This window comes from Erythrolamprus reginae, chromosome 2 (assembly GCF_031021105.1).
Source record: "Erythrolamprus reginae isolate rEryReg1 chromosome 2, rEryReg1.hap1, whole genome shotgun sequence".
In the NCBI taxonomy this organism is placed as follows: Eukaryota; Metazoa; Chordata; class Lepidosauria; order Squamata; family Dipsadidae; genus Erythrolamprus; species Erythrolamprus reginae.
The window spans coordinates 138203324-138216696 of record NC_091951.1 but is presented as its reverse complement, the minus strand read 5'-3'; the positions used below and the strand labels follow the sequence as shown (position 1 = coordinate 138216696).

The 13373-nt window shown below is 40.3% G+C and overlaps 1 protein-coding gene across 6 annotated transcripts in view; it reads left to right on the top strand.

Annotated features, from left to right (window-relative positions):
* PKN1 (protein kinase N1) overlaps positions 1-13373 on the top strand; it is a 120739-nt gene that overhangs the window by 80956 nt on the left and 26410 nt on the right. For all 6 annotated transcript variants that reach the window (XM_070739595.1, XM_070739596.1, XM_070739597.1 and 3 more), the window contains exons 3-10: positions 2002-2147; positions 4162-4291; positions 5322-5467; positions 7057-7270; positions 7975-8175; positions 8347-8456; positions 9316-9459; positions 12424-12499. In XM_070739595.1, the coding sequence (XP_070595696.1) occupies positions 2002-2147; positions 4162-4291; positions 5322-5467; positions 7057-7270; positions 7975-8175; positions 8347-8456; positions 9316-9459; positions 12424-12499 (1167 nt within the window). The remainder of the gene's footprint in view (positions 1-2001; positions 2148-4161; positions 4292-5321; positions 5468-7056; positions 7271-7974; positions 8176-8346; positions 8457-9315; positions 9460-12423; positions 12500-13373) is intronic.

Below are 13373 nucleotides of genomic sequence, written 5' to 3'. Positions count from 1 at the left end.
TTTTTTTAAAAAGTGTACTTTGAATTATGGATAAACTAGAAACTGGGAGCATGAGTTCTAGCTCTACGTTAAACATAGAAAACCAGCAGATTGACTTTGGACCAGTCACTTCTTTCAACCCCATCTCACAGAGTTGTTGTTATTGTGAGGAAAATAGAAAGAGGAAAGTTAATCCTTGACTTAGCAACCATTTGTTTTGTGACTGTTCAAAGTTACAACAGCACTGAAAAAAATGATTTATGATCCTTTTTTACACTTACAACCCCATGATCACATGATCAGTTTTCAGACACTTGGTAACTAGATTTATGATGGCTGCAGTATCCCTGGGTCATGTGATCACCTTTTGTGTCATTCTGACTAGCAAAGTCAATGGGGAATCCAGATTCACTTAACAACCATGTTGCTAACTTAACAACTGTGTCACTTAATTGTTGTGATAGGTAAAGTTGTAAAATGGGGCAAAACTCACATAACAATTGTCTTTCTTTGCCACAGAAATGTTGGGCTCAATTGTGGTCATGTTGAGTTACTCATAAAAATAATAATTTCTCTTCTTATCTTAAATTATTACTTACATTTCTTTCCTAACTAATTGAATGATTGACCTACCCAAAACTTTGCAGAGGATAGACAATTCCTTGGTGGACATTCTGACATTCAAACCCAAGAGAGCAAAAGCCAGAATATTGGGGTGGAAGAAAGGGTGATCAAGTAAGAGATCAACTAGAAAGGGTTAATGAGGAAAGAAGAAAAAAGAAGGAAGGAAGGGGAAGAAAGTTTAAAGAGTAGTTCAAAAGCAGGAGAGAAGCACCATCTCTGACAGAAACAGTTACATTAATGAAGTAAATCAAGATTTAGTCCCTATTCACAAAATGCAACTAAGAAGATGGAGATTCCTTAACTGCTCTACATTGGATGGTTTTTGATAATAAATTGAAATAATTACTCTCTCGCCAATATTTGGTGATGGATTAGCACAAAAGGAAATTTGTATGAGGACTCTGAGGCTACCCAAATCCTATTTGATATAATGTAAAAATGCTGAGTACTTTTCTGTGGGGTTTTGGTCAATGTACCATATTTTGGGGGAGTTGAGACACCCTTTCCCCCAGGCTCTTTATATTTTATGTTTAGTATGTATGTGTTGTTTGGTTTTTAAATATGATAGGGTTTTATATGCTTCTTTTTTAATATTAGATTTGTTTTGCTACAATATTGTTTTTTATTATTGTTGTGAGGCGCCCCGAGTCTTCGGAGAGGAGCGGCATACAAATCTAATAAATAATAATAATAATTATTATTATTATTATTATTGTTATTATTGTTATTATTATTCAGATTATAGGACACACTTTTTGGGATACCTGCAGAGTGCTCCTGCGGACTGGGAAGAAAGCAAAAGCATTCCTGTTTTTGTGAAAAAATTGGCAAAAAATGAGCCTTTGTTTGTAAAAACGAGCGTGTTTTTGCCTTCCCCCAGCCCCCAGGAGCACTCTGCAGCTTCCGAAACCCTCTGCGTCCCCTGTTTTTTGCAAAAATTGTGAAATACGGATACGTTTTTGTGAAAAATGGGGTGCATAGAGGGTTTGGGAGGCCTGCAGAGCGCTCCTGGGGGCTGTGGGAAGGCAAAAATGCTCCCATTTTTGCAAAAAACGGGGCACTTCCAGAGTGCTTCTGGTGGGCAGGAAGGACAAAAACTTTTTTTTCTTACTTCTTCGAAATCTTGTTGTGTCTCATACACCAGTGAGTCTTATAGTCTGAAAAATGCGGTATATTGCTGACATTGGTGGATTTCACTCCCCCACACCCCAGAATACGGAAGAGAATCTGAGAGAGATGTTTCTTTCCCCTATCTCAAGTGTCCCTGATGCAGAGAACCTTCCTTTCTTCTAGACTTGTGACACCCTCTCCTTACTTTCTGTTCAGAAATTGAGATGGTTCTTTTTTAGGATGTGCATCCTGCTATAATATTAATTTCTATAATTGAACCCTTTTTAGATGCCCCACAATCACCAGGCAGCTTCAGCCGATCAACAGCTACCAAAAGTCGTATTGCTGGTTTGGAAAAACAGCTCAACATTGAGTTGAAGGTGAAGCAAGGGGCAGAGAACATGATCCAGATGTATGCCAACGGTGCTGCCAAAGTATGTTTGTTTTCCTCTCCACTATCTGTCTTCCTTCTCTAAGCAAAGATATTATTTTGCCACTTTAAAATATTCTCATGCAGTATTTCTTCCCATACGAAAGAAATATCTGCATCAATGCCCTCAGCCTGATGAAGAATCTGATTACCTATCTTAGTCAATGTTGCCTCTTGAAAATATTATCTGCCCCCCCCCCAAACTGAAGAAACCAAGAAATGTTTAAGTAAGAATTCATATCAGCATTCCTAGTTCCCTTTACATTTCACCCCCTGCATAGTAACCAATTAATGTGCTGATTTCCAAAGTTTCTTAAATAACCACAGAATTAAAACTATGTTGATGCTCAACATATCTCCTATTAGATACATTTGGAATACACTGTTCTAAAATGTTTAAACAATTTATCTCACAAGAACAAGCAGCTTCTGATAACTGCTACTTCAAGGGGGTTCACGTTACCTTGAAGTAGTACATTTTGTTGCTGTGCAAATAGAAACAGAAACAGCACAACATTCTCTTGGGGAAAGGAGAAAAAACTCACTTGGGGATTAACCCTCTACGGTTAAATTGGGCGAAGCTTAGCAGGCCAGCTCCTTCCTGTGAACCATTCTCAGTTCAAAAAATCTGGAAAAAATATTCTTTAAAACATCAAATGAAATGCTGTGGCCCATGATTTAGCAAAGTGTAGTCTAAATTTCATATATAATTAATCCTATTGCGTATGCTGATCCTTGTGATTCAAATATTGATTGAATTGATCTCAATGCTGCATTTTGGCACGAACGTGCCAAAGCTGCCTCTGAATTTTGGAGTGTTCCTTAAAAAAAGAATTATTTTGGAAACAATTTTGGCTGGAAAATTAGATAGTTCTTGTAAATAACTGAAAATCCAATAGAATTCTTGCATTCCTACTCCACTAGCACTAGCGCTAGATGGTGTACATCATTGAAGAACAATGATACATTCAATAAAACCATGTAATAAAACAGACACCTCCCCCCCCCCCAAATATGTTATATACCAGTGATGGCGAACCTTTTTTGCTCGGGTGTGCCAGAAGGGTAAGTGCACTCCCATAATGCAATGCCCTCCTTCCATGCACCCAACCCCTGTGCTGCACCCCCAGTGCATGCACACAACACCACCACCCCTGTGCACGCGCAAAGGCTTCATTGAAGCCTGTGGACTTCTGGTAGGCCCTTTGGGCAGTTTTTCGTTCTTCCCAGGATTCAGGAAAGCCTCCTGAAGCCTGGGGAGAGAGAAATTGGATGAAAATCACCTGCGCATATACATACTGGAGCTGACATAGAGCAACACCCTGCAAGCTCTCAGATATGGCTCTGCATATCATCTATATAGCACACATGCTATATTTTTGCCATCATTGTTATATCCTGTAGACCAGAGGTCTTCAAACTTGGCAACTTTAAGACTTGTGGACTTCAACTCCCAGAGTTCTCCAGCCAGGTAACTCCCAAATTTTGAGAGTTGAAAATCCGCAACTCTTAAAGTTGCCAAGTTTTGGGACCCCTAGAAACATAAAGTGCCAGGGGGAAAAATATCTTCCAGTAGGTCAGATTGGTCACAGACCCAATGCTGAAGGGTGGGGGGAACCAGGTTCTTTTAATGCCTTTGCAAAGGAAGGCAGGGTCAAGCTCATCTAGATCTCAATGAGAGTGCTGTTCCAATGGCCAGGAACAACAACAGAGAAGGCATATCTCCTGGGTCTTCCCGGATTGATTGATTGGTTGATTGATTACGTTTTTGAAGACTGCCCAACTTTTGTTGGATGGGCAGAGTTAATGAGATATAATTATTGAAGATAATAATTGCTAATATACAGGAAGGCAGTTCAGTTTGTTCTGTGTGTATTCTTACAGCTTATTTCTGTTTGTCTTGCCTATCTGTCTCTCTTTCTCTCTATCTTAAACCTATTGCCAGCTACATTGTTTTTGCTGTGATTTTCAATACTATTGGAGGGAATTCAATCCAACCTCTTTGGTCTTCCATCTAGGATCGGAAGTTGCTGCAGACAGCCCAGCAAATGCTACAAGATAGCAAAACCAAGATAAATATTATCCGCATGCAGATTCGCAAGGCTGTGCAAGCTGATGAGGTGCAGCTAAATATGGAAGATGGACAAGGTGAAGGATAGGATGAAGAAGGAACCCGTTTGCTGCAAGCTCTGTTTATACTGTAGCCAGGCTGTCAATTCAGAAAGGCCAATGTCTCTGTTGCCCTCCCAAACCCTTCAGGCACTGGGAAATGATTTTGGGAACAGTTTAAAGTCCCATCTTTTCCCCACCTGATGTGAAACCCTATTCTGGGTCTTGCTACAGGTCTCTGGGTATTTCTCTGGAGCTAAGTACACATTAGGCACAAAGAGAACTGTCATTCTTTTAAGCCAGAGCGTTCTTTTTTGGATAAAATTTAAGAGACAAAATGGCTGCTGTGGTAGATGGGCAGTCACAATACATCCATTTATGTTTATATCCTATCAGTGAGGCTGTTCTCTATATTTCCTCCAGCTCCTTCCAGCCTTGGATGTTTCCTTTGAAGACGTCCTTCCTGGAGTCAATGTTTTGGCCGGCCAGGAAGGATGTCTCCGTGACATCAAAGCTCTGCCTATGGAATTCCCTATTGGGATTCCCCACCTCCGTTTGAGCCTCCCGACCGGCCGACAACTCCGCGGCTCTTCTGCGAAGGTGGTAGCTGGGCGGCGGCGCTTCTCAGCGGCCTCCCAAATCCGAACGCCGAACCCGAACTTTTGCCGAACTTCCGGGTTCGGTGTTTGGGAGAACGCCAAGAAGCTCCCCAGCTGTTTCGGAAAGTGACAGCCGGGCGGCGGCGGCCACCCGAACTTTTGCCGAACTTCCGGGTTTGGCATTCAGGTGGCGGGTTCATAAGGCGAAAAAAGTTCGTAAGAAGAGGCAAAATTTTTCCGAACCCCAGGTTCGTATCTCGAAAAGTTCGTATGATGAGGTGTTCGTATCACGAAGTACTACTGTATATTCATTCCTAAGAATGCCTCTGGAATTTACAAGGGGTTGAGGATATTCTGGGAAATACACAGTTAAGGCTGGCACTGAACTAGGGAAATTGTGGGTGCCATGTCAGGGCCCTGGTGCTAAGCATAAAAATGGAGATAGACTTACTTTTTTATGTTCCTTGCAGGGAACACAGATCTAAGCGCCATAGAATTGAGAATTGAGGAGCTTCGCCATCACTTCCAAGTTGAATATGCTGTATCTGAGGGTGCCAAAAATGCACTGCGTCTTCTGAGCTCCACCAAAGTTCAGGATCGTCATGCTATTTCTGAGGTAATGGTGCATTTTCCTTGGTTGGTATTATGTAGTAAAGATGATTGAAGAAATGAAGCAGTAAGCAATTCAGCGCTTCTGTAAATTATGTGAGTTTGAAAAAACCTAAACTTTTTCCAATTATGCCATTCTCTAACACAGTGTTTCCCAACCTTGGCAACTTGAAGATATTTGGACTTCAACTCCCAGAATTCCCCAGCCAACAAATGCTGGCTGGGGAATTCTGGGAGTTGAAGTCCAGATGTCTTCAAGTTGCCAAGGTTGGGAAACACTGCTCTAACATATATTTGCAACTTTTGCATCAACTGTTCCCACATTGGTATTTCTAGATGTTTTTGGCATTACAAGTAAGCATTCTCAGTCAGTGTGAACATAACTCCCTATGCTAGATAGTCTCAGTTTTCTTTAGACTAAGCACTGTGTCTGACTTTTGGATGGAATCTTAAAAATCACAATGTAGACAAAAGTTGCATTTGATTAAATTGATATGACTTTCTGGTATATTTAATATCCTACTTCTGGCATATTAAAAATTACAATTCAAAGACATCATTTGTGCCTGGAAGTCTAGAAGCACAATAAACAAACAAACATTTGAAGTGAGTCATAGTTGACATTTTGGTAGGCCATTGTTGGCCTGACTCCTCACATTGTATGCCCCTGGTCAATTGAATCCCTCAAAGAAAGAAAAAAAGCAACCAGTTTTTGCAAAGAAATTGCGACAGGTTTATTCATTGTCAGAACATTTACATCTAAATTTTAATACCCCGTTTCCCCGAAAATAAGTCACCCCTGAAAGTAAGGCTAGGAGAGATTTTGTAGAATTGCCTAATATAGGGCATCCCCCGAAAGTAAGATGTAGGAGACGTTTCGTTTCTCAGCATTCCCAAACAGAACATATAGAATAGAATAGAATAGAATAGAATAGAATTCTTTATTGGCCAAGTGTGATTAGACACACAAGGAATTTGTCTTGGTGCATATGCTCTCAGCGTACATAAAAGATAAATATACATTTGTCAAGAATAACACTGCTGTCCATAAATTGCATCCCAAAACGCTGCATCAATCAGATTTAAAACACATCCAATACGCATCCAACATGTGGCTGCATGTTTGGATGCATTTTTTCTGCAGCAGGATGCAGGATACAATTCATTGGAAAAAAATAAGACATTTCCTGAAAATAAGACATTAGCACACCTTTGGGAGCAAAAATTAATATAAGACGCTGTCTTATTTTCAGGGAAACACGGTAACTGCTGGAGTAGGGCTTAAAAAAACAAAACCATCCGATCACATGTTCTGTTCTTATAAATTTTCTATAATCTGTACCATGGGCACGGGGAATACTGCGTTTTGATTTCTCACTTACAAACTCTGTAGCTGAGATGTGACCTGGGATCCAACAGCCCACTTGCTGAAGAATAAAGGACTGTGTGCTATAGGGTGCTGAGACTATATCATTGTTAATATGTCAGGCAGACTGTCTTGGTTTGAAAGCTGTGTAGAAATGGAAGGAGAATATAAAATGGGTCATTACTAGGCTGAGCCAAATTGGCACCTGATGATCTGGGCCTTTGCTGTAGGCACAGACCAAGCTGAACGAATCAAGCCAGAAGTTGGACCTTTTGCGGTATTCCCTGGAGCAACGTCTGGCTGAACTTCCCGAAGATCATCCAAAGGCCTGCATCATCAAGGAGGAACTCATCTTGGCCTCCTCTCCTGCCTTCAGTGCCCGCAATGCCACTTCCTACCAGCACAACCAATATAACACCCTATCAAAGCCATCTCCACTCACAGGTGACTGGATTCCCCTTCCCCATGGGCATAGGTCGGGTCAATCTATTGCCAGAATGTTTCGGTTTAGTTTTGGACGGTGTTTAATTCAATCTGATCCCCTTAAGAAGGTGATACAGAAATGAAATTGTAATTGTAACAGCAACAATCTGGACATTCCACTTAGTCGGTATCCCCCATTTCATACAACAGTTCAGTGATGGCAAACCTTTTTTGGCTCAGGCGCCAAAAGGGTGTGCACACGTGTTTGTCCACACCCATAATGCAATGCTATCAGCCCATGTGCGTGTGCACAACCACCCCCCTGCGCTGCCCCCCCCTGTGCATATGAACTTCCAGTTGGCCCGTTGGCCTATTTTTCACCATTCCCAGACTTCAGAAGCCTAGGAAGAAAGAAAACAGCCAAAAAGTAGGCTGAAAATCACTGGCCAACACACACATGTGTACTGCAGCTGTCATGGGGCAATGCCTCACATGCCCTCAGATATGGTTCCACATGCCACCATCACTACAACAGGTTCTTTTTATGTACAGCACTTTCTAATCCATTCTTAATGTGCCTTCCTTTTTCATACACAAGTGAGATATTAGGAACCCCCCCCCCCAAAAAAAAATCTCTTGCTCACTCTCCTAAGGCTCAAGGAAAGTATTGTTGTTTTTGTTTCAAACTTTCCAGTCTTTGGTTCTTAGCAGTTTCTTATTGGCAGGGACCTTGGAAGTGCAGTTGTTGGGCTGCAGTGGATTGCTGGAGGTTGTCCCAGGACGTACCCGTGGCTCCACTGTCTGCCTGCCTTGCAACAGTCCTGGTGAAGCACGGCCTTCATTCATGAGCCGCAGCGGGCGAGGGCTCTATAATCGCAGTGGTAGTGTAAGTGGCAGGACCACCATCAAATCGGAAGATACCAGCAGTAAGTAGCCCTGAGGGAGATCGGCACTAATATGAGAGAGTGAATAAGAGGGATGTTGATACATTTCAGTGCTGCATTGGTGTTAATGCAGTTCAATCAGTATGAAATATTATATTCAGCTCTCAATCTTATTTGCTCTTTCTCAACTCTCCCCCATTTTTCCTCTTGTAGATGAAGTAAGTGCTGTATTGAAGCTGGACAATGGAGTTGTAGGCCAGACCGCTTGGAAATCCATTGGCCTACAAGCTTGGAACCAGGTTTTCACAGTGGAATTAGAAAGGGTGCGTGCAAAGCCCTTTTAATCGGCTTCAGATACCAGATCTGTGTTGTATAAACGTCTCTCTGCTCGTATCTCTGTGGGGCAAAGAAGTCACGTTACCCCTCCAATTTCATGCCATGGTTGCATGAATAATAATAACTGGGTCCAAAGACAGGCTACAAGAATGGTGGAAGGTCTTAAGCATAAAACGTATCAGGAAAGACTTAATGAACTCAATCTGTATAGTCTGGAAGACAGAAGGAAAAGGGGGGACATGATCGAAACATTTAAATATGTTAAAGGGTTAAATAAGGTCCAGGAGGGAAGTGTTTTTAATAGGAAAGTAAATACAAGAACAAGGGGACACAATCTGAAGTTAGTTGGGGGAAAGATCAAAAGCAACATGAGAAAATATTATTTTACTGAAAGAGTAGTAGATCCTTGGAACAAACTTCCAGCATACATGGTTGGTAAATCCATAGTAACTGAATTTAAACATGCCTGGGATAAACATATATCCATCCTAAGATTAAATACAGGAAATAGTATAAGGGCAGACTAGATGGACCATGAGGTCTTTTTCTGCCGTCAATCTTCTATGTTTCTATGTAACTGCTGGGAGAGGAGTTATTATAGAAATTATTTCATTTTGTGTTCCAGCTGATGTATATCATATTTATTACAGCACATCTGTTCACAATTATCTCGGTACTTTTGTGTAGTCTTTGAGATGACCATTCTTCAGATAGAGAAACATGGGGAAGCACAATGTTAACTGATTGTTAGGAAACTATTTGGACCTCACTGTAGATGGATGTGTTGTGGAGACAGTGACTACTTGCTGCTGATTTTTTTTAATGGGTGTCTTCTCTCCATGTCAGTCAAGAGAGCTGGAGATTGGTGTCTATTGGCGTGACTACCGCAGTCTCTGTGCCCTGAAATACCTTAAGGTGGAAGATTTTCTTGACAATGAACGCCATGAAATTCACCTGGAACTGGAGCCACAAGGCACTCTGTTAGCAGAGGTAACAAAACAAAACAAAAATTGGGATTGAGCTGAGTGGGAAGCAACTGAATTTTAATACTTAGATTATTTTAGTTGAGTGAGTGGATATAAATTGTTGAAATCCAAAAAGAGCATAACATGTCCCAAATATTGTCCTACAATACTTTTATACAGTGAATGGATTTAAACAATGGCAGCTTTGATATATAGGTGTTATCTGTACATGTTACAGTTGTGGAGAGAATGAAGGGAGAACATTATCATTTTACTGAAAGAGTAGTAGATGCTTGGAACAAACTTCTAGCAGACGTGGTTGGTAAATCCACAGTAACTGAATTCAAGCTTACCTGGGATAAACATATATCCATCCTAAGATAAAATACAGGAAATAGTATAAGGGCAGACTAAATGAACCATGAGGTCTTCTTCTGCCGTCAGTCTTCTATGTTTCTATCATATATATGCTACTGGAAAAGTATTCAGGCATCTTATTTTCCTGTTTCCAGTTCTTGCATGTGTTAATTTCAACATTAATCCATACATGCTGCAAGTTTGCAACACTACATACTTAAATGTAAATCAATTACATGAGCTTTCCTCCCCCCCCTCCTCTCAAAGGGAGTGGAGTGGGGAAGACATGTGGGCCATTAGAGGTTATTGGAGTCCCACCAGTCTGGCCAATGACCATGCATAATGGAGCTATAGTAGAGAGCAATGTCTTATGGATCCTAGGATCCAATCTCTACTTAGCTTCTTCATTATAGAATCAGGCGTTTGCTACTTACAGGTAGTTTATTCAGCCTAGACAGAAAGTCTATCCCTTTCCCCGTATTGATACTGCACTGTATCAGAGTTAAAAGGATTCTTTATATAAAAACTGTGGTGTGAGATTCTTCAGTTTGTTCTCTCAACCTGTTTGCATTATGCCATATCAGCAATGAAAGGGAGCAGGAGTTAGATGAAAGGAAACTGACAAAGCTTCATTTATTTATTTGAATTTATTAGCGGCCCAATTCCAAGAGATTCACCTTATTCCCAGAAGTCAGCCATTTTTCATGAAAGATAAAATCCCAAGTACTTTGAGAGAACAAATGGTCTTCAGGGAACTCTTAACCAGTGTCAGTAGTAAGACCCCCAGTTTATCATCAGTAACTCAAGGACAAAACATTTTCTTTCTTTCTTTCTTTCTTTCTTTCTTTCCTTCCTTCCTTCCTTCCTTTCTTTCTTTCTTTCTTTCTTTCTTTCTTCTTCCTCCTTCCTTCCTTCCTTCCTTCCTTCCTACCTACCTTCCTTCTTTCTTTCCTTCTTTCCTTCCTTCCTTCCTGTAATAGTTATTACCTTTAAACAATTATTTTGATACTGAGCCCTATTGCAATATGCTATTTGTAAAACTGCCATTTAAAAAAACAATAAGGGACAAATAATCAATAAGGTTATTCCCATCACACATTTTTCTATTTGGAAAAAATCCTGCATATTTTAATCAACCTAGGTTTTTTTCTTTATGTACATTCCCCATGTTTAATATTGGATAAGATATTCTCTGATTGTCTTTGAAAAATGATACTTCAATTTTCAGCAATCAAATCAGTATATGATGATGGACTATTTTAGCTCCAGATTGGAACTAAATTGCACTAAAACTTGAATTATTTGTAGAATACCTCGATGTATAATTTATTACAGTTTATGGAATAGATAAGTGGAAATGTCCTGTAATAAAAGCTTGGCCTTAAAAAATAAGTGTATAACTGCAGAATTACTGAGCAAAATTGTCAGATAGTCTGGAACAACATTATTATTTTTTGATGCCCTACATATTACATGATGCTAACTTTCAAATCATTACAAAATAATGTATTGTAATGGATAAATATTTCATCCTTTTAATATTAGTCAGTTTCTAATGAAACTTTTTTACTTTATGGAATTTTTTGCCATTTATTTATTTTTATATTATTGCAATTTATAAGCTGCCCAACTCCTTCCGGACTCTGGATGGCGAACAGCAATATAAAACAAAGTAAAAAAACAATTTTAAAACCCTTAATACTAAAACATTCATATCCATTCAGCTGGGGCAAGATGCAATCGTTCAGTGGCCCCAGGTCTGCCAACAAAGCCATGTTTTCACGTCCATCATGAACAGTTCACATTACAAGATTATTTGCTTGTAATTAATGCTATATTTGAGATGCTGAGTGCAGTAAAAATATTTTAGTTTTGTTGTCTTTCATTAATTGGGTTAGAGGTTCTTTCCAGTTGTGACTCTCCAGAAGTCATACTAGATGTGCTTGTTTGTAGAGTTTCGATGCTTTAGCATGGAGCTGGATGCCACACTTTGAACTCTTAGACATGCTGCTAAGATCTTGTATTATTCCAAGATTTATTTATGTTTTAAATCTTTCTCTGTTCTATTTGTTAAACCTATGGCCTTAATCATTTTGAGACTGTATTTATTTTATATTTTAGCCACGTTGTGATTCACTTCGAATGCATTAAAGCAGTGTTTCCCAGTCTTGGCCACGTGAAGATATCTGGACTTCAGCTCCCAGAATTCCCCAGCCAGCATTAGCTGGCTGGGGAATTCTGGGAGTTGAAGTCCAAATATCTTCACGTGGCCAAGATTGGGAAACACTGCATTAAAGAGTAGTGGGAAAGTCTTCATAAATAAACACCTGTGATTTTTGGTTGATAAATTTGGTTTTGGGGGTTTGACCTTTCAGCCATTGTAGAAAGTGGGGCAGTAGAACTGAGGGTGGGAGGCTTGCACTCTGAGGGCTGATGATAGCTGAGGAGGAGAAGGAGGACTGAATTCCTCCTTTTATAGATGGAGACTCCTCAGTCCAGTCAGGCAGAGGTTGCTGTGTGCATCTGGGTCGGTCTAACTTGCTGAACAGCCTAGGAGGCTCAAGGCTGCTTTATCTGTATCTCAGGATGCACTGCCCCTTTGCCTGGCTCACAGTATACTCTCTTGCTGCAGGTTATCTTTTTTAACCCTGTCATTGAACGCATACCCAAGCTCCAGCGACAGAAGAAGATCTTTTCCAAGCAGCAAGGTAAGGAATCAGACCACAGTTCGAATCCTGATCAGCCAGCTTTGCCTGGTCAGCTTGGGAGCTTCCTTAGTCTACAGTGTTGAAGGAGTCATACTGATTACCAGCTTGGTTAGCTTTGAGACAGAAATGGCATTGGAAAGAAGAGCCGGGTTGCGTAGCAGTTAGAGTGCTGTACTGCAGGCCACTGAAGCTGACTGTAGATCTGTAGGTCAGCGGTTCAAATCTCATCACCGGCTCAAGGTTGACTCAGCCTTCCATCCTTTCAAGGTGGGTAAAATGAGGACCCGAATTGTGGGGGCAATAGGCTGGCTCTGTTTAAAAAGTGCTATTGCTAACATGTTGTAAGCCGCCCTGAGTCTAAGGAGAAGGGCGGCATAAAAATCGAATGAATGAATGAATGAATGAATGAATGAATGAATGAATGAATGAATGAATGAATGAATAAATAAATAAATAAATAAATAAGGTGCTGGAGTATCACATTGCATATTTTTCTTGTGGAAGATCTGTTGGCACTGTTGCATATCATGCGCTGTTGTTCACATTATTCTCATTGTGTGAATGAGGAAGGGTGAGGATGAGCAGGCCAAGAGCTTCTCCAAAGTATTTTTTTTTCTCCAAGGGAACATTTCTTACTGGGATCGTGGGCAGAAAAGTAACTTATTGGCCTCCACAATGAAATTTAGTTTTGTAACGCACTCAGCTATTTTTTGCTGCATTTAAATACTCCATAATTTGAACACATCATTTTCATAAAATGGCTTCGGTAGTTGCTTTCATTAAATGTTAAATACCTGCAACTTTTATGAGAGAAATACATAAGCATGGGTGACTAGAAACATACATAGCATACTTTAAATATTAAGAGTACCTC